Raw genomic sequence first — 18549 nt, 5'->3', positions numbered from 1 at the left:
TATTTTTGCACATCATCACTGTGCTATTTTCAGAATAAAATAAAGAAATAAATTATTTAAGAGGCTAACTTAACCTAGATTTTTCTTGGTCTACAGTGTCAGAAAAATAAAGAGGCTCTGCTTATCCAGTTAAGAAGATATTTAATGTCCTTGGTAGCATTTAAAAGTAAACATCCCACAATTGATAACTGATACACCAATCACAGGCCTAAACCTTGGAATTTCAATTTTATTCATGTTCAGTGTTAAATTGCAAAGTGGTATTTTTTCATAAAGGGGCTGGATTTTTTTCTGTACTTATCCAGGTTGCAATAGCAATCCATTCAGAAATCTCCAAAAGCATGGATAGACTGGGAAGAGAGGACAGACACTGCACTGTATTTGTAAAGCAGGTTACCTATCCCTAATGGAAGTTGAGGCTGACACTCGATACTGATCCTTCAGGCCCTCAGTTTTAGTAGCTGATACTGAGCTAGTGCTGATTTTCAAAAATGCTCAACATTTGACTTGTAACTAAAGGCAGCATGATAGAGATGGGCTGAGGTAAACCTGGTGCAGCAGTAGCAATGATTGCTGCTGTGCCTCCTGCAGAAATCATGCTTTGGTCCCTTTCAGTTAGATGTGGAGTTTGGTTAGCACTTCTACTACAGGCTTCACACTAATCTTACAGGCTAAAGACATTACTGTTAGAGTGGCCTCTCTGGTGATACAGTAATATGCCGGGGTTATGTTGTGGACATCTCAAAACTGATTCCAGTCTACTTTTCACATTTTTTTTTCCACATTAGCAGCCCAAAGATGACTCTAGTAGCAGTGTCTGAGCTTTTCTGAAAGAATATTTGTAACTCTCCAAGTGGTTTAAACCTCAGATTTTGAATTTGCCATGTTAGAATTTTTCATCTTATTCCTTCTGTATACAGAAAGGCAGTACATTATGTCATGTAATTAGAATGGGATAGCTGACTTTAGCCTGAGTTACTCTTGTCTTTTATTAGGGTAGTACAGATCAGAACATAATGCAGTTGTTCATAAAAGAAACAAACAAATCCCCCCTCCCCCAAAGCTTAATCTTGCTAAAGAGAGACAACTTAAAATGCACAGCCAAGGAACCAAATTTGCCATGAACTTGTTAACTTACTGAGCTTTTTCATGCAGTCACGAAGCCTGGTTTCTAAATTGACTACACGCTGGTGTAGTTCCTCATAGTCATATGCACCAATTTCTTCCTGAATCCCAGTGAGCACAGTAGACAGATTCCTAATTTCCTCCTTGAACTGTGTGATCAACTTGGCATCAGTTTTGTATTGTTCCAGAACTGGGATCAGTGGCAGGAGCTCATCCATCTTTTCTTTCAACTCCTGTTAAAGGCAATCATATGTGCATTAGAGAAGTTTAAAGGAGTTTGATCCTCTAATTTTCTTTAATGTAAAATTTATGCCTGATTATTAAAACAACTTGAAAATGATTATTTTAGTTACAGATCTATTATTAGTCTACTGTGAGTCTCAGATACCTCAGACTTAATGGTGATAAGCTGTAGATTAAATGCATAAGAGAATAGTCTTTCTATTGAAAGTAGAGTTACTTCCAAATGATCTGAACCAAACCAACTGACTTTCCATCTAGAGAATATGAACAACCCCTAAGTGTGTCTTTCATCAGAAGATGAATAGGCCTGAATGCACAGTACTGTTCAAGATCAAACCTGGTTTACAGAGCTGTCATACATACTTGTTGAGCTTGTAATCTCTGTTTCATTCCCTACAAATACTAAACTCTTTGTCTTTCTCAATGTCTTTTGAAAAGTGTTTATTCTTGCTCCAGCCACAAGGATATCTAATTTTTTCTTCTGAAGTAAAAATCTATGGTTCTCAGCTGTGATTTGTACTTGTCAACCAGCTAAATGCTTTTGAACTTGCTCAGTTGACATCTCTTCTGGACTATCACCAAAGATTTATTTGTACATTTGTACACTATTTGTACATGTATTATATATGCCATGCACAGTTGTTGTTGCATTGCCATTCCTATTCTTAAACACAGACTGAAGAAAATAAGGCTCCATCTTGAAATCTCAGGTTGCCCTTTTCTCGGATTTTTTTTGAGACTCATACTTTGAGAATTTGTCTTAATTTGTAGCATATATTGGTTGCCCACCTTTAATTTTTAAAAGCACTAATTTTAAATTTAAACCAATTATTTGAAGTTGTTTTTTGTTACTGTTGTGTTGAAAACCTCAAAAAAACCTTGCAGTCAAAATATTATGCTTTACTGAAACGTAGCAGACATGTAATATATATAAATATTATATATGGATTTCAGAGTATTGTGTTGATTCTGTTCTCAAGGGGTCTTCCAATTACATTATGTCATCAGAGTTACCAAAATGGACACAAAGAAATGAAGTCCTTTTGTTTACAGTTTAAAACTATTTTTATTTGGCTGTTTTTATTAAAATCTTAACCTAAACCTACTTTATGCCTGTTAAAATGAATAGTAATTTTTACCTTGATGACAAAGGAAGTAGGCTTTGTGACAGAGAAAGAATAGCTCCAGAAGCCATAGTTACTTCATCATGAAATTATGAACTTAGGCTTCAGTTATTTGGGACAGTGAACAGCCAAAAACCACAGGTAAGGCATAATGGGAAAAAATGCAAAGCTTGTAAAAACTCAGGAGGATAAAATGTGCTTGAATTAGTGAAGGTAATGTAGTCCTGGCAGGATTTATACCAGAAGGTACCTGCTGCCCTGCATAAAGTGAAGTATGGGCTGACTGTATGCTCAAGTGTGATCTGCACCAAATTTGTACTCCTTGGTTCTGGTCAGCATAAAAACACGGATTTACAATATCTCATGTCAGTAAATCATATAAAGTTGATTCTGGTATTTTCATGATAAAAAACCAAAAAATAAAAAATTGGCTTCTGCTGACACTCCAGAGCTTGTTGCTGACACTCCAGAGCAATGAGTGGTACAAGAACAAATGTCTATTGGAACACAGATAGGTGGTAGATGTGTTCTGGCACTTTGTGGCAGTTCATATGAAGGGTTGTTATAAACAACATGATTTCTTTGTCTCAGGAAAGATAAAGCACTGGAATTTTAGTAGACTAAATTTCAGAATAGCATATTGTATTATTTTGACCTTTTAAATTATTTTATAACTGGATTGGCTGGAACTCTGTTTTATACTCCTGGCAAACTGTCAAACTGAAGGTAAATGACTGGCCAATAGAAATATTGAATATTTAAAAGGTTAGAGCACTGGAGTATTCTTCTACCTCTGACATTGTGCTTCAGACATTCAAATTTTGATATTTTGTTCCCAAGAAAAACTAAAATGAGAATACAGTATATATAATGGAATTATGCAAATGTGTTATTATTGTAGCAATAAGGGATAAAAGGGAAAAAAGGTGAAGATGTTTCCTATTAATCAAAAACCTGGGAGTATGTGCTCAAACATCTCTAAACTAAGAACAATGACATAATTTATAAAGCTTGGCATTCAGATCATTAGTGTACTTAATTCCTGATGTTATTAAGACCCACGCAATATTCAGTGGCTCTGAAAAAAACCCTAGACCTCTTGGCTATGTAAATATTTAGGTATCTAACTCCAGCATCAATTGGAAAATTAGGTTCATTTTATGTGAACTTTCAGAAACACTTCAAAAAATATATATTTGCTTAACATAATGTAATCCTCAGAATGTATTTTCTAGAACCTATTTGACTGTGGTCTCACAGTCCTGAAAGATCAATTTATCAGACTTGATATTTAAAGAACTTAAATACGCTCTTAAAATATTTTTCTCCTGAAGAGTACTCCAGGTAGCTTTTTCACAATACAAAATGCTACTTGTAGTATCTGCAGCCCTTCTTTCTCACAAAAGGATTAGCTTGTGGTTTTTGTTGTCATTAAAATTCAGTGGGAGTCTTTTTTTAATCACACAAATGTGACTGGGAGTGATTGCCCTCCTCCAGATCCCAAATTCAAAACAGCAGGCCTTCAGACATGAAATTAGATCTTAATTGTACTGGATAAAAATTGCAATAAATGGATTTATTATAGCCTTTCTTCCCTTCCACTGCAGTAAATGTCATACAAGACTATGAGCGCAGAACTCTACTTGTCTGCTATTAATTCCACTGGATCTCTCCCTTTAGCATTGGAGCTTGAAAGAATATAAATTTCTCAGTATGGTATGCACATTGATACAGAAAAACCAGGAATCTGTTTATAGTAATATTTCTTTAATAACTTAATAGTTCTTCCTATTACAATTACATTGAACATAGCAAAAGATTATTATCATAAAGGAATATTTTGCTTTTCTTTTAAATTGCACTCTTGTAGGAGCTTTTCAAGCTGGGACCTAGGCAGTCCATGCATTGCTACTTAGTACATTGTTTCCAGCAGACTTGAAAGTTACTGTAAAAACTGAACCTACTTGAAAGTGCTTTGTCATTAATGTCTTCCGATCATCTTCAATCTGTCGAAACTTGGCCTTCAGCCCCTTCATTTGCGTTTCCATTTTTAAAACATACTGGAAATCCCTCTGAGTCCGTAGATTTAAAACTTCAATAGACTGGGACATATTCTGAACCTGTCAAAGAAGAACACTCTCTAAATGCACTTTTTGTTGCTTTGCTTTTTTTCCTGGTTAAATGTCAGGCAGTGTAACACATTTCGGTCAATTAGCTGTGAGTCATTTCTACCACTGTAGTTGTACATTCCGTACCTGCATGATGGTACAAATATTGGGGAACAGGGCAAGACCTCAAAGCCATAAATTGTTTGAACTACTTAGAGGTAAAGAGAGAGAGATCCTTTAAGCATCATTTTCATTGGGCTCAGGAAATGCTTTCAGGCAATAGAGTCTACTTGAGACCTGTAGTAGATGTGGCTGTGGTTCAGAAGGTGCTCATACAGCATATATTCCTTCCAGGCACTTTGGGAGGGACAGGACTGAAATTTGGAGATTTAGCTCAGAATGAGGAGCATGACTCTCACAGTTAGTAAGCATTTATAGTATCATTCAATATAAAGTATACACAAGACTACCCAGAGATAAGCTGGGGTGTGTCAGTCACCACAGAGGTGTTTCCTCGTAATTCTGTAAATAAATGTAAATTTAGAAATTTTATTCAGATGTCTCAGTGGTAGAAATCCACAATTTATTATTTTTTTTTTAAAGATGAAAAGTAGTGAATGTTTGGGTAATTTTTGTAGAGCAAATGACTTTGTAGCTGTAGTGAGGACTTTCACCACAGTGATGCAACAGTTACTGTTGCCCAGAGTAAATGATACATGCTTTTAAAAGTTTCTGTTATGAAGGCAATGCTTTTATCAGCCATAAAAATTACATGTTTTCCAAGTGCTGTTATTCTATTTGAGTAAGTGTTTTGTTTTTCTAAAACATGAGGAAACTAGACTGCTGTAAATGTGTTAGGCATCTTACTAAGTTTTGGCTCAAACAAAACATATTGTACCCTCCTAAGAAAAGACAAACCCAGCAGTACCCCTGTAGTTTGCAAGAACATGCAATATTTGAATAGATATTCATGTTTGGAGCTAACTCATTATGATCTACAGAACGTATGATTTAGAAACTACTCTTAAAAATAGTATACATTATTCATTGTACAGTTGCCATTAATAGTTCTGAGAAAGGATTTTTAATGAAAAAAACAGAGGTTTCTCTCTCTTTTTTTTTTTTTTTTTGCTATCCAATTGTTGAAAGCAGACAAATAAAGTCCTTTGGGTGCTGGAAGAACTTCCCATTTGGCAGAAGACACATTCACATAGAGTCTCTAATTAAAGGACTGTATGGACTCAGGGAAGTACTAATACAAGAATACATATCCATGATTGCCACAGTCCTGATCATAAGACAATAGCTTTTAGAGACTGATGGTTTAGGTTCACTTCTGTGGCAGCTCAAAAATTACATTGTGATCTTAACATATCCCTCCAGTCTCCACCTCAGAAGAAAGATGTATGTTTGTTTTGTTTTTTGCAGTAATATTTTAGTATTTGGGGAATATGATGGAGCAAAGACTGAAGTTCCTTTCTTAAGCAAACAAGAAGCAATGAGAGGAGGCAGCTGCTTCTCCCTCTGCTGGTCCACCAATGTCCTCTCCATGTATCTCATGTTCTGGACTCTGCCAACTTGAAACATAGTCTCTTCTGAAGTTCATGGAAGCACAGGGAGCAAAAAATCTCTGGGGATATGGCACTATATTAACACTGGAATGATTTTTCTATAGCTAGAAAAATGCTAAAAATTATGTAATAAAAATGTTTTTTAAAGTCTACATTTTATGTTGATTTTTTGCTGCTGTTCACTCTCTCAGACCTTAGGTTCTGTACCACTGGCTATGATACAGTGATTATAACCTTGGTTACTTATACAGGGAGTGCAGGATGTTTATGTTTTCATAGTTGCAGCATTTTTTCTGTTGATGCAAAACAAGACCATATATGCAATAGTGGATAATACTGGAACTAAGAATTGGGCTGTTGGGGAAAATTTGCACCACTAGAAAATGAATAAATAAACTTGAGGAAAAGAAACAGTGAAAAGATTAGAACTGTTTATGCCCTGCAGAGTTTACTTTCAAGATGCTGTGGTGTCTCTCTCATTATTTTTTGATAAGAGATGAGAAATGACCTTCAGCTGTCTCACATGATCGATGCAGAAGCTGTAGTTTAAATCCCACAGCACTGAGCTAGTTTGAGGTGGGATTTGTAACTGGTTTTACACAGAAAAATCTGTCCTGTTGTATGTAAGAAAGAATTTGTGAAGGGTGACAAAGAGAGAAGATGCTACTTGGGTTGGGAAAGGTGTGGTGTAAGGAAAACAGATAAATAAATAGAGATGAAAACACAGGTAGGGGATATACCCTGAAGAGCAATTTTTATCAGGTAACTCTTCATTAATTCTTTATGTATTAACTGAGAGGGAAAGCAGTAGATTTCCATGGGAAGTTTAATGAGCAAGAGGAGGAATTTTTTTGGGAAGACTTACCTTCTCTAGTAGCTGTCTGAGCTGCCTGCTTTTGGCATCTCTCGAACATAGGTTTTGTTCAGGTGCAACAACAGTGCAAATGCAACGGCCATCAGGATCCTGGGCTGAACTATAAACTTGCCATCCTTCCTTGGGGCTAATCTGAGTCTGTAACAACAAAATAAGAACAATCAAAGGAGCTGAATTGATTTTTATTGTTTGAAACAAACACTGCAGCAGAATATTTTTATTTTTGCAGTAAATGTCTGCAATGAGGTTCCTACTAGTCAACAATTATTACTCTTAACTAATTCGTTTGGTAGTTTCCCAGTTTTGCCATATTTCACACCTTTGCAATAGTTCACTAGAAGAGTTTAGCACACACAGTTTCCAGGGCAAATGAGAATCTGCTTGTGATTCAGCACAAACCAGGTGATTTAATTCTTTGCAGTTTTTCATCAGCACAGAACAAACATGTCCTTTCAGCCTGGATGACTTTTACTTTAGACTAATGGAAACAACAAAGACAGGAAAGAACAAACATATGAGCCTGGGGAGAGTGCAGGGTGTGAGTCACGGGTGGGAACTGGCTCAGCAGCAGTTTGGATGTGGGGGTCAGGTTGCTCTTGAAGCTGTGCCACGCAGGAACTGTTCTCTGTGGGCTTCCACTGCACTCAGCCAAGGGAACAGGGCGGGATGGAAAAGTGTCTGGTCAGCCAGGGGAATGGGGCTCATGGCAAGTGAGCCACAGGGAGATTAAGACAATGCATGTCCTTCACTGGGACAGCAGAAATCTGGAAATTCTTAACCTGTTCTTTTTAACAGCAACCATGACTAAGAAAGGCAGACAAACAAACAAACAAGAACCACATTTGTTTGCAGAGCAGGGTAACACTGAACTGTATTTAATGTTTGTGTGGGATTCTCTTTAATAGAATGTACAGAACTAGTGTAGGAATGACAGGAAACAATGTAATGAGATGATTGAAAGCATTCAGGTGATGGAACTTAATAGATACAAGAAGCAGTTTTTGAACTTTCTTTTTAAACTGTAATTTAAAGTTAATATTGTGCTTTATTCTTTCCTAAGTTTGTACTTAGTGATGAATTTCATAGTACAGATGCTAATAGATAACATTGAAGTAATTTTGGTCTGGACACAGAATCAGTTGCTATTTATACTATAAAATTGTACTCAGTGGCAGCAGAGAAAGTGATTATTTAAACTCAGAAGCTTTGATATTGACACTTTCCTGGCAGCTTAGCGCAGGAGTTGCAGAGTTCCTTGTCTCTGAAGAGGTGCCAGCATCTCTGTTGACTGAGGTAAGAAAAGAGCATAGGCTTTTCACAGCAGTGACTCCTCTGAAAAAGCCACTGAAGATGGAAGTGACCTTCTACTGCAAAGTTAGTAGAAAAATCAAAATTGTGCTACTACCATGTTTTGCAAGGAAAAGCAAAGTGCTATCATGTAGATGACTTGAAGGAATGAGGGAACTTGGCCTGATGAGCTTTGAGAAGAGATGACTGAGGGGACCTCATCAATGTCTGTATCTGCAGGGAGGTGTCAGAGGATGCACCAGGCCCTGCTTGGTGGTGCTGAGCAACAGGACAGGGGCAATGGGCATGAACAGAGGCACAGGAAGCTCCACCTGAATATGAGGAAGAACTTCTTTCCTGTGCAGCTGACCATGCACTGGAACAGATTGACCAGAGAGGGTGTGGAGTCTCCCTGACTGGATATTCCAGAATCATCTGACACAATCCTGTGCCATGTGCTCTAGGATCATTTCAGCAGGAAGGCTGGACCAGATGACCCAATGCGGTCCCTTCCATTCGTACCCATTCTCTCTCACCTGTAAAAAAGATGAGATGCCTTAGGTTTTTCTAGAAAGGCAGAACCAGTGTTCTGCTAAATTATACTGCTTCTATGGCATTCTCTGCACCTTAATTTTAGGGCAAATGGAATTTAGCTTAAGACATGGAGAACAATAAAAATGAAATGAAATTACATCTGTAGAGACAATTTAAATAGGTTTTGAGAAGCTACTAAAATTGCAAGCTTTAACAAGTTAAGCCTTTCAAGGCTGTAACCCTTGAAAAGTGTAAGCTTTATTTACCCCAGTAGTTTCTATGTTTGTAGAACTTAGGGTCAAACAGTGTGGTCATGTAACAGCAAGGAAACTAAATTTTTTGTGGAAGTTCAGGAACATGTTCAGGAACCCAGAGCTTCTGATTATAATTCCTTTAGTAATTAATATAAGTTCATGATAAATTATTGTAATGTGCCTTATGCCTGCTACATTTAGACTGTGGGCAACTGTTTTCACTGGATTCAAGTAAGTTTTCTACAGTGGACAATATATGAAACAGCAGGATGACGCAGTCAATAGTAAAGCTGTATAATCCTATCTGAATTATCAAAGGTACTTATTTAGGCCAGAGAGATTATAAGTATCTTTCTAGGCTTTATCTAAGGAAATAAAAAACACTGTAATGATTAACTTAGCAGATATTCTCTTATGGTGTCTAAAATACATCTGATTAAAAAAGGTAACTTCTGTTTGAGAAAATGTTTCTCACAGTGAGAGAGATTGGTTAACCAAGAGCATGGTTACTGACTGCCCATGAATAAATAAGCACCCACATAGTACCAAAATGTAGGCTAAAATTCTATGAATTTTTCTGTGATTCCCTCTATTTGGAATTTTAGGAAGGATTTTTTCCTTCATTAATTAGGATGGGTAATATGAGTGCTGGCAGAGAAAAACATGCATGCATGCAAAGGTACACTTTGCTTTATTTTTCTGTTATTGTTTTAGCTTGACATTTAATCCCTACTTCAAGCAGAAACTGCTGTGCAGAAAAAGAGCTAGAAGTCATCAAAACCTTCCAGAAGCTACTGCATCAACTTTTCAAATGCAGGCTTACTGCTGACAGGCCTTAGTAAACAAGCAAGAAAAGAAATAACAAGTGGAAAACAACAATAATAAATTTTGCTATAACAATAATAAATTTTCTTGAAAATCTGGGTAAAACAGAGAAGTCCCTATAAAGCCCAATATTAACCATTGCCATGGCAGGCTGTTGTATTAAAGACTGATTTCACTTCTCAAAGGTTTATTTTTTCCCTCGCACTTTTATACATTCTGATAAAACTGTTACAGCTACCTCTGTTGTTACTATAGTGACAGGTCAAATGACAGTACCTTACTTAGGATGTTTGCTTAAACAGTATTTTCTGGTTTGTCTTGCAAATTCAGCTGTGGTACTGAAACTCAGGAGGCCCTTTACCTGACCCCACATCCCTGTACAGCTCTTCCAGCTGAAGGGAGGAAACTGGGAGGGTTTGTTCATTTTTCACATTGTACAATATACACAATTTATGAGCTGTGTATGTGTTAGGAGAGAAATTCTGGAGAAGTGCTCATGCTGCAGAGTTCACTGGAGAAGCTGCCCATGGGGAACTCTGGATGGCAGCCAAAAATCACTCAGTGATGACCCTGGTATTACTGAGCACTTGGGGCATAAAGTCTTGCAACCAACATCTAAAGCTTTAAGAAAGGTACCAGATTTGTGGTGCTTGGTTTTGTGCAAAAAGAACCATACATGATTGAAATTCATATTTTCTTTATTTGACAGATGTTGCCAAGCTCAGATAATCAAATTTTTATGATCACTTTCCCCGCTCTACTGGCACTCCTGCTACCCTTATCAAAACAAAAAATATGCACATAGCTCAACTTAATGAGTGAAAAGAGCATTCTTGAAATAATATTTAGAAGGCATTTCTATCAGCAATGCCCTGTTGTAGCCAAGGGAAGCATGACAGTTTTGTACTACTTGGAATCTGAACATATCAGTATAAACACATATACTTGTGTATAAATATATATATATATATTTATATACATCATAATAACTAATGTGCATCTTGTACTTATTCAGCTGCAACTTTAAACTTGGATGTAAATGTGATAGGGAATTTATAATATACAGCCACAAGAACTAGCAATATATACTGAAAGTCACTGAGACAGAATTACTTGTAAGGAAAATAAAACAGAGCTTTTCTTTGTATTCTCATCTTGCTGCTCTAAAACACAATGACATTTTTCTTATAACATAATTAATTTTGAAGTAGTAATATTTATAGACTAAATACAGTGATTTTCTGCAGTAGTATTTTTCCAGCATGCATATATTCAATTATTACATTGTTGGTTAGTAAATGCATAATTTTTAGTTTAAAAATTCTGAGCTTTGAGAACGGTGAACTACTATACAAATAGTTAAATTTATATTTTACATAACCTATTATTATGTAAACAACTGATTGCAGTTGCACAAAAAGATCCACAGACAAGAGTGTTTTACTAAGCATTTAGGAAAATTATGTTCTAATTTAGTTTATAAATACCAGGATAGGGTTCCCTCTCATCCTATTAAAGTGTTACTTGACTTTTTAGGCTTCTCATGAGTTCATATCTGTTCACAGCTTTCCTGTATATTTTTATTAACTGAGGCTGCTGATATGAGTGTCAATGATACAAAGTGATATTTCTGTCATTTGTGTTATTCCCATTATGAGCCTTTAAAAATTTCTGGTATCTAACCTCCTAGTACCAGGAGGTTTAGTACCATAAAATGTTATTTTATTTCTAACAACTATTTATTTGTTTAACTGCATTCCAATAAAGAAAAATAGGGAGGAATCAGACCCTTTGCATATTGTAGTGAATAGTTACTAGGTAACATTATCCAATTTTCAAAAAGAAAGCTAGTGCCAGATATAATTTTTCTAGACAACACAATGCATTTTTCTAGAGCAGTAAAGATAGGAAGAACAGGCTAGACAAACAAAAAGAAATTGCTGTACTCTTTTTAGTATTTCATGCTCAAGATAAAGGCGTTTGTTCTCACATCTTTAATGATACTATTTTGAAACCTTCCCTTTCATAGTAAGACCACAACATGCTTACCAGTGTGCAGTTTTATGATGCCCAAAAAGAAGCATGCATTAAGAGATGATAGGAAGATTAGTAGCTAAAAAAGAGATTTACAAAGAGGAAACAAACTAACGCCTTTGCTGCCACTTAAACACTAATTCAGCATTAAGATGGCTTGCAACATAAAACAGCTACTTACTAGAGTATCTGAAGTGGTTATTCTTGTGGTATTTAGTCCTACCAGAGAAGGGAGAGTTTGGGACATCCAGTTAGAGATCATTGCCATGGTACTAAGAACAGCACCAAGCTTCAGCAGCGGAGGACTCATTTCTGTGGAGCTAATGAGTTTTCATAGTGAGTGATTATCATCCCAGTGCAGGCTGGCAGTGAGAGGCGTGACTGCAGCACACAACATGCACAGCATGAAAGGAGATCAAGCTACCCAGATTTAATCATCCATTAAAAACATTCATATCCTCATTTGCCCTCTTTCTGCTCTTACTAACAAATAGTTACGACTGTCTTATGCCGACCACTAAATAAACAATCCTTTCTATGCTAATAGTCATTGCAGTTTCCAGTGGGAGATGGCTGGGTGAATTATCTCTTTATAGGTGCTAGACAGTCAATTAGCCCTTAATTAGTTCAGTCCAGGCACAGCAGTGTGTTCCTGTCTGAAATGCAAAATCCTGAGCACAAATAACCCCCCACTCCTCATCAGTGCTTTGGCAGAAATATGCCCAGTCTGTTTGTAAATATGGTTCTGTACTTGCTCATGAGGAAGGGGCAGAACTATCAGCCTGTTCATCAAAGCAAGAACTTTTCTGGACCTCCTGTGGTTTGCTGATCTCTCATAAATGACAGACATCAGTGACTTTATTATTGACAGTTTGTTATTAAGATCTTTACTGTTCATAAAAGAACATTGAGGCTGTGAAGAGTCACATTTCTCAGTGTTGTTAGTTTACAAGTTTTTGTACCAAGACTTATTGCATTACTTCCAGGGCTGGCAGACTCACTATGTCTTCATTGGTGCTTGGATGCAGGCAGAAGATAAATTGGGGATCGCATATTTTGAGACTCCTTTTGGCTTTGCTGTTAAATCTTCTGGTCCCTAGTGCTGTAGAATGAGCTGCAGGTTCTGTAGCAATGTATCTTACTCATATATTGAGTGTAGGGGGGGAAAGAAATGCAGAAAAAACAGTCTAGAAATCATTGTGCCATAGGGGCAGTTTTACTTTTTAAGAATTATTTGTAAAAGAAGTGCTGAGTGAGGACTTCTAATGGCAGTTATTTAAGAGAAAACTTACATAAAGTTTTCTGAGAGACAGGCTACTGCATTTTCCCCAGGGCAGTTATGGATTTAGTTTCTGAATTTGCTTCAAAAAAGCAAATTACTTTTTCTTAAGGACTTTTGGCAGTTCTACGAAGGAACTCTGCATGCAGTGAAACTGAAGGGATGTATATTTATGTGTGTGTCATCACTGATGTATTTATTAAAGCTACTGTAACTCTGCAAACAGTTTTTCAGATACTCAGAGCTTGTACACTCATTCAGGCTAGATATTTCTCTTTCAGTATCCATTCAGAATGATTTCCATAAATCTCTGCAGTTTAAGGAAGACACTTGTAAACTTATTTTTTAAAAAAGAAATTGAAAAACCCATTGAGAGCTATAATATAAACTTAAGGAGTCACCCAGCAATAGAAAATAGAAAACCAGTGTATCCAGTTGTTAACTATCATGTGGTAGTTACACAGTAAGGTGAGCTGTGAAATGTTTAAAATACTCAAAAAATTAATTCACTGAAAAGATATCTCAATACAGTGGAAGTATGAGTCTGCTTATGTACAGCTTCTGCACAAGAAAATAAGCTTTTTTCTAGTTTCCCTGTATATATAAGCATTGCAGTAAAAGACCTAAATATGCAAATAATTCAATACTAAATATATCTTGGTTTTATTTACCTGTAGCATACTGACTGCATACAGTGGTTTGCCTGCTTTCTGACTTATTTCACATACTTTTTCCAAAAGTCTTGGAACAAACTAACACACAAGGGCTGTTCTCTGCAGAGAACTAGAATTGCTTTGAAACTATTAACTTATAGTTGCTGATATCTGAAGAAAACATTGGGTTTTTTTGCTGATTTACAAGAAAAGTATCCCAGTGAAATAAAAACTGCACTGGATCAGTCTCCCTGATCCATTTAGTTCCTTTGACTACAATGGGCAGCTATAGGTGCTTACAAGAGGAGTGTAAGAACAGAACAGAGGCACATTAATACATTCCTTAGTGTAATCTTCCAGCAAACTGATACTAACTGGGCCAGAAGGTGCAAATTTGTGTTCATGATGCTTTCTCCTGAATTTATCAAGTAATTTTTAAAGTCATCTGTGCTTTCAGGAGGTACAACATTCACCTGCATGGAGTTCCACAACTGAATGATGCCTTTGTGAAAAACGTTATTGCTAGAAGTTGTGCACAGATCACAAATTTGAGAAATGCTATGTGCCCACAGCTATTTTACTCAGAGTGTTTTCTGTGTTTCAGGAGATAAAGTTATATAAGCTTGGATTGCTGATGGTGGTCATTATGTACATTTCTCGTAGAGAGTCCCTGTGGTCCATTCTCGATATGGTGATTTTGAGACTGAGAGGTGAGTCAGGCCTTTACCTCAGTTTGGTAGGTGCAGGCATTTGAACCTTTCCCTGTGGAGAAACCTCCCTTCTCCCTTCTGTGAGAACCTCCCTTCTGTGGAGAGGGGCTCAAAGCCCTGAACAGATGTCCAACTGAACTGTCCAGACTGACATCAAAAGTGATGCTTTTTGCTGAACCGTCACGTTTCATTGGCAATTTGTCAATTTCCCAAGGACCTGCACTGATTACTTCCAATATGGATTAGGTAACATTTGATAATGTTGGATAATTTTCCAGTTTTATTAGATTCTCCTGAAGTGTCTCAACATCTATCTAGACCTAATATGAAAAAAGATTTTAATTCATCAGTTTTATCACCTTTTTTTCTTCTTGCTCTCTTTCAGAAGTTTAATAAGCACACTAATTACCTCAATTCCAAGACATTTCCTGAATGTAATGATAGAATCTTGGTTTACCACACTGAATTGAAGCTTTTGACATTTTTGATATTCTTCTCTTTAACATTTGCTGTTTCACAGAACAACGTAGTTGTTCTCCTCCTGAATTTTAACATTGACAAAATACATTCAAAAGGCACTAAAAGACTTTTCTGATGCCCAGATTAAAAATTACTGCTAATTATCCTTCATCCAGGGTATTTTCAGCTCCTGGAAAGAATGCTGTTTGTGGAGTTATTATGATTATTTCTAACAGATGACATGCTCCTTGGTTCTTGTGACAGAATATTCATTAATGCAGTTTATCACTTTATTTTCTTCCAACTGGTTTAACTGTGAAAGTTTGCTGCCATGTGATTCCCAGTATTGCTGCTGGAGACATCGTTCCAGAACTCAGCAGGAGGTGATCCTCTATTCCTCTAGACTGGTTATGTAATTTAACATTACCAGAGCACTGGCATCCCCGTGGTGCTGAAGTCAGATCTGCTGTAGGGGCTTTAAAGGCTCTTTGTGCTGCAGTGCAGGGATGAGGGCAGCTTGGACAAGTGTCTGGAGCCCAGGGGCTGCAGGAGTGAGCATCACCCTGGGAAGCTGCAAACCCTTTCTTCTAGGGCTACAAATACATGGCAGCTGCATCCTGGGCTGCTGCAGATGGAAGTGTGCTTACACAGGCACAGCACGTGCTCTGTGGAATTGTCAATATCCTGTGTATCAGATATTTCCCATTTTGTATACCCTTTTGCCAAATACTGCTTCAGAGCACTACTGCAAAGAAGAAGTGATGGGAACACAGTCTTAAAAATGTTTTTCTCCTGAACAATGGAAATACTAAATGAAACTATATTTTGTTTGTGTTTTTACCAGAACTGTGTAAGTGTTCAAACCCTCTTTTTGTTAAGGAAATAAAATGTTAAAATAATTTTAGCTGCATTTTACCATAAATAATCGGGTACATTAAAAAATAACAAGCAAAGAGTAGAAAATTTTTCTATCGTATCTGAGGTCACATATACAAAGATCACACCTGAAGCCAGAGAATAACTGAAGACTTATTGTTGTATTGTTAGGAAGGAGAAGCAAAACTTTATGACCATTTTAGCTCTGTATCTTCTGTTTTGTTTTTTTTTTAAGCTGCAATTTCACATTTCTGGTTTATGATTAACTGCTGTGAATTAGTCTTCTGAACAAAAGCTAGAATGAAACAGCAATTCTAAAATCTGTACAGTATTCTTTACTACTCTAAATTTCTGCTGGTAGGATAGCTTCCTCTTTTAGTTAACTTCTAAAGCCAGTAAAAGCTGAATCTGTACAGAATAACTTCAGGTGTAATATTTTGATCTTACATAAAAGTCTGCCAATCTGTAGCAATTTCAGTGTTGTTAATATTATTGTATGCTAATCCTGTAATATTCAATTACTATATTACAAATTGGTAGGGTTATTAAAGATATTATTTAAGACCCTAATTGAATAAATAGTCTTAAGGCTCTCCTAGTCTCTGATATTTACTTTCACTTTGAGATCCTGTTACATTTTGATAGGGATTAAGTCTACTGAAAATGAGAATATATCCCAACATTATCTTATTACAACTGAGGTAGTAGGATCTCTGTACTGTAAAAAATAATTAACATCTGTATTAGGAATAGCAACAGAAGAAATGTCCAGCAACATGTGAGAATTTATCCAGCCATACGCCCCAAAATTAATTTCCTCCTTTCCAGAGGAAAATACTGAGTGTAAGAAAGAGGAAATAGTGAAGTTCAGCAGCAGTCACTTAATCCTGATATCAGCATATTTAATATATGTAAAACACAATGCTACCTTAAATAATTCTTGTAATTCAAAATTGTGTTCATGGGTAAATGCTACCATGTAAACACCTGAAACCTTGCATTTTTTGTAGAAATGACTGCATACTCATGGCTCAGCTGGCTTAATTAGATTCCTTTGAAGCAGAACAAAATGAGGAATCTTAAATCTCAGGAAGTCTGTATTTTGACAGGTTAGGTTTAGAAAGTAAGCTCAAAAAGAAAAGCCAGTTTACCTCACTGCACTGTTGTTCTACAGTGTATTCAGTTCTTTATCTTCATGTGATATATTGTGCTCAGTAGTACATTAGTTTAAAAAAATGCAGTACCTTAGTCATTAGTCATGTTCCTGAGCATGATTATTTATTCACATTAGGTTAATGCATGCACAAAGCAAAGTTCTCAGAACTGGAATGGCAATTAACATTCAGAGAGCTGCAGATGGACTGAGAAAGCACAGACTTGTGCCATCAGTTCAACTGCAGTTCTCTGAATTTAGAGAACTGTGCCTTCTTCATCTTACTCTGTTTTTGTTCAATAAAACCCTGTGGCTTCACAGTGCTCTTTGTGAGTAGCAATATCCAGGTGCTTTTAAGGGCAGTTTGAGAGGTATGTTAGAAACTCTCTTTTCACAGCTCATCTGTGCATATACAGTGACATTCTGCAGTCAGGTGTCTCCACTTAGGGAAGTATTGAGCAAGGGATTTTTAGTGTTGTCCATTACATGCTTCTGTACCAATGCTCTTGTGGTGGTGACCTTCCTGAAATGGTCTTAGCTATCTGCTTGTTCATTTTCCAGGCTTCAGGGAGCTTCTTTTGAATGAAGACATTAAAGAACATTTTCATGTTCTTCTCACACCTATTCTCTTGTGCTCTGCAAATCCCAAGTGTACAGAATAACAAAGTAGTGTCTCCACAGAAGAATTAGTTCATTATGAGAACTGACTGAAAGAGGAAGCAGGATGGGCAGCCTGATTTAGGCAAAATCTACAGTTAATTGAAACAGCTGGGAAAAACCAATGGGTGGGGAAGGACGAAGTCCAATGAAAAGAAAAGCTTCTTCTGTTGATTTTCTGCCACTTTAATTTTGAATCAAATTTATATCGGGTACTCAATAAAACCTCAAAAGCTTTTCTCTCTAATGTGTGATATGATGATGGATCTAATGGGAGAAAAAGCATATTTTCTAAAATATATGGAGACATCTATTTGGTAGATAATTACTAAATATTGTGCAGACAGTCCTTTTCCCTTTAACAGAGGCTGGAAAACTGCATTTTAGAGGATTTTGGGATCCCTTATCTTGCTCTGAGCATCCACAGAATGGATGGCAGGGTGCAATGTTGAATGGTTCTGGGTCTGGAATTTGTTGCAATTTTGCTTTCCTTTGAAAATTGTACGGATTGGATATGAGAATTTATACAGAATTCCTCCTGGAGTAATTCTCATTCTTTATGTACAATCTTGGTTTTCCATCTTCAAAATACATATTATTCTGTTGAGGCTGAGTGAGGTAGGTGATCTGGCTTTCATTGAGAGTAAATTCTAAGAAATTAAAGGATCTGAAACTGAAATTGCCCACAAACTTAGATTATATATAATCCTGGAGCTTGAGCCATGAAAATCAGTAAATTCCATTGTAATTTAATAAAATAAGTTGTTTCAGCTGGCTCTGACT

At 36.6% G+C, this 18549-nt stretch overlaps 1 protein-coding gene across 2 annotated transcripts in view; it reads right to left on the bottom strand.

The window, feature by feature from the left end:
- OLFM3 (olfactomedin 3) overlaps nt 1–18549 on the bottom strand; it is a 56261-nt gene that overhangs the window by 10379 nt on the left and 27333 nt on the right. Inside the window, exons 1-4 of one of the 2 annotated variants that reach the window (XM_019007699.1) lie at nt 12161–12304; nt 7037–7183; nt 4457–4612; nt 1139–1358 (exon numbers count right to left, since the gene is read on the bottom strand). In XM_019007699.1, coding sequence (XP_018863244.1) covers nt 1139–1358; nt 4457–4612; nt 7037–7183; nt 12161–12289 — 652 coding nt within the window. In that variant the 5' untranslated portion in view covers nt 12290–12304. Of the gene's footprint in view, nt 1–1138; nt 1359–4456; nt 4613–7036; nt 7184–12160; nt 12305–18549 lie in introns of those variants that run through there. The other variant, XM_015636552.2, reaches the window with a different exon arrangement.

Source organism: Parus major, chromosome 8 (genome assembly GCF_001522545.3).
Source record: "Parus major isolate Abel chromosome 8, Parus_major1.1, whole genome shotgun sequence".
In the NCBI taxonomy this organism is placed as follows: domain Eukaryota; kingdom Metazoa; phylum Chordata; class Aves; order Passeriformes; family Paridae; genus Parus; species Parus major.
The sequence above is the reverse complement of the archived record's forward strand: the minus strand, read 5'-3'. Positions and strand labels throughout refer to the sequence as shown.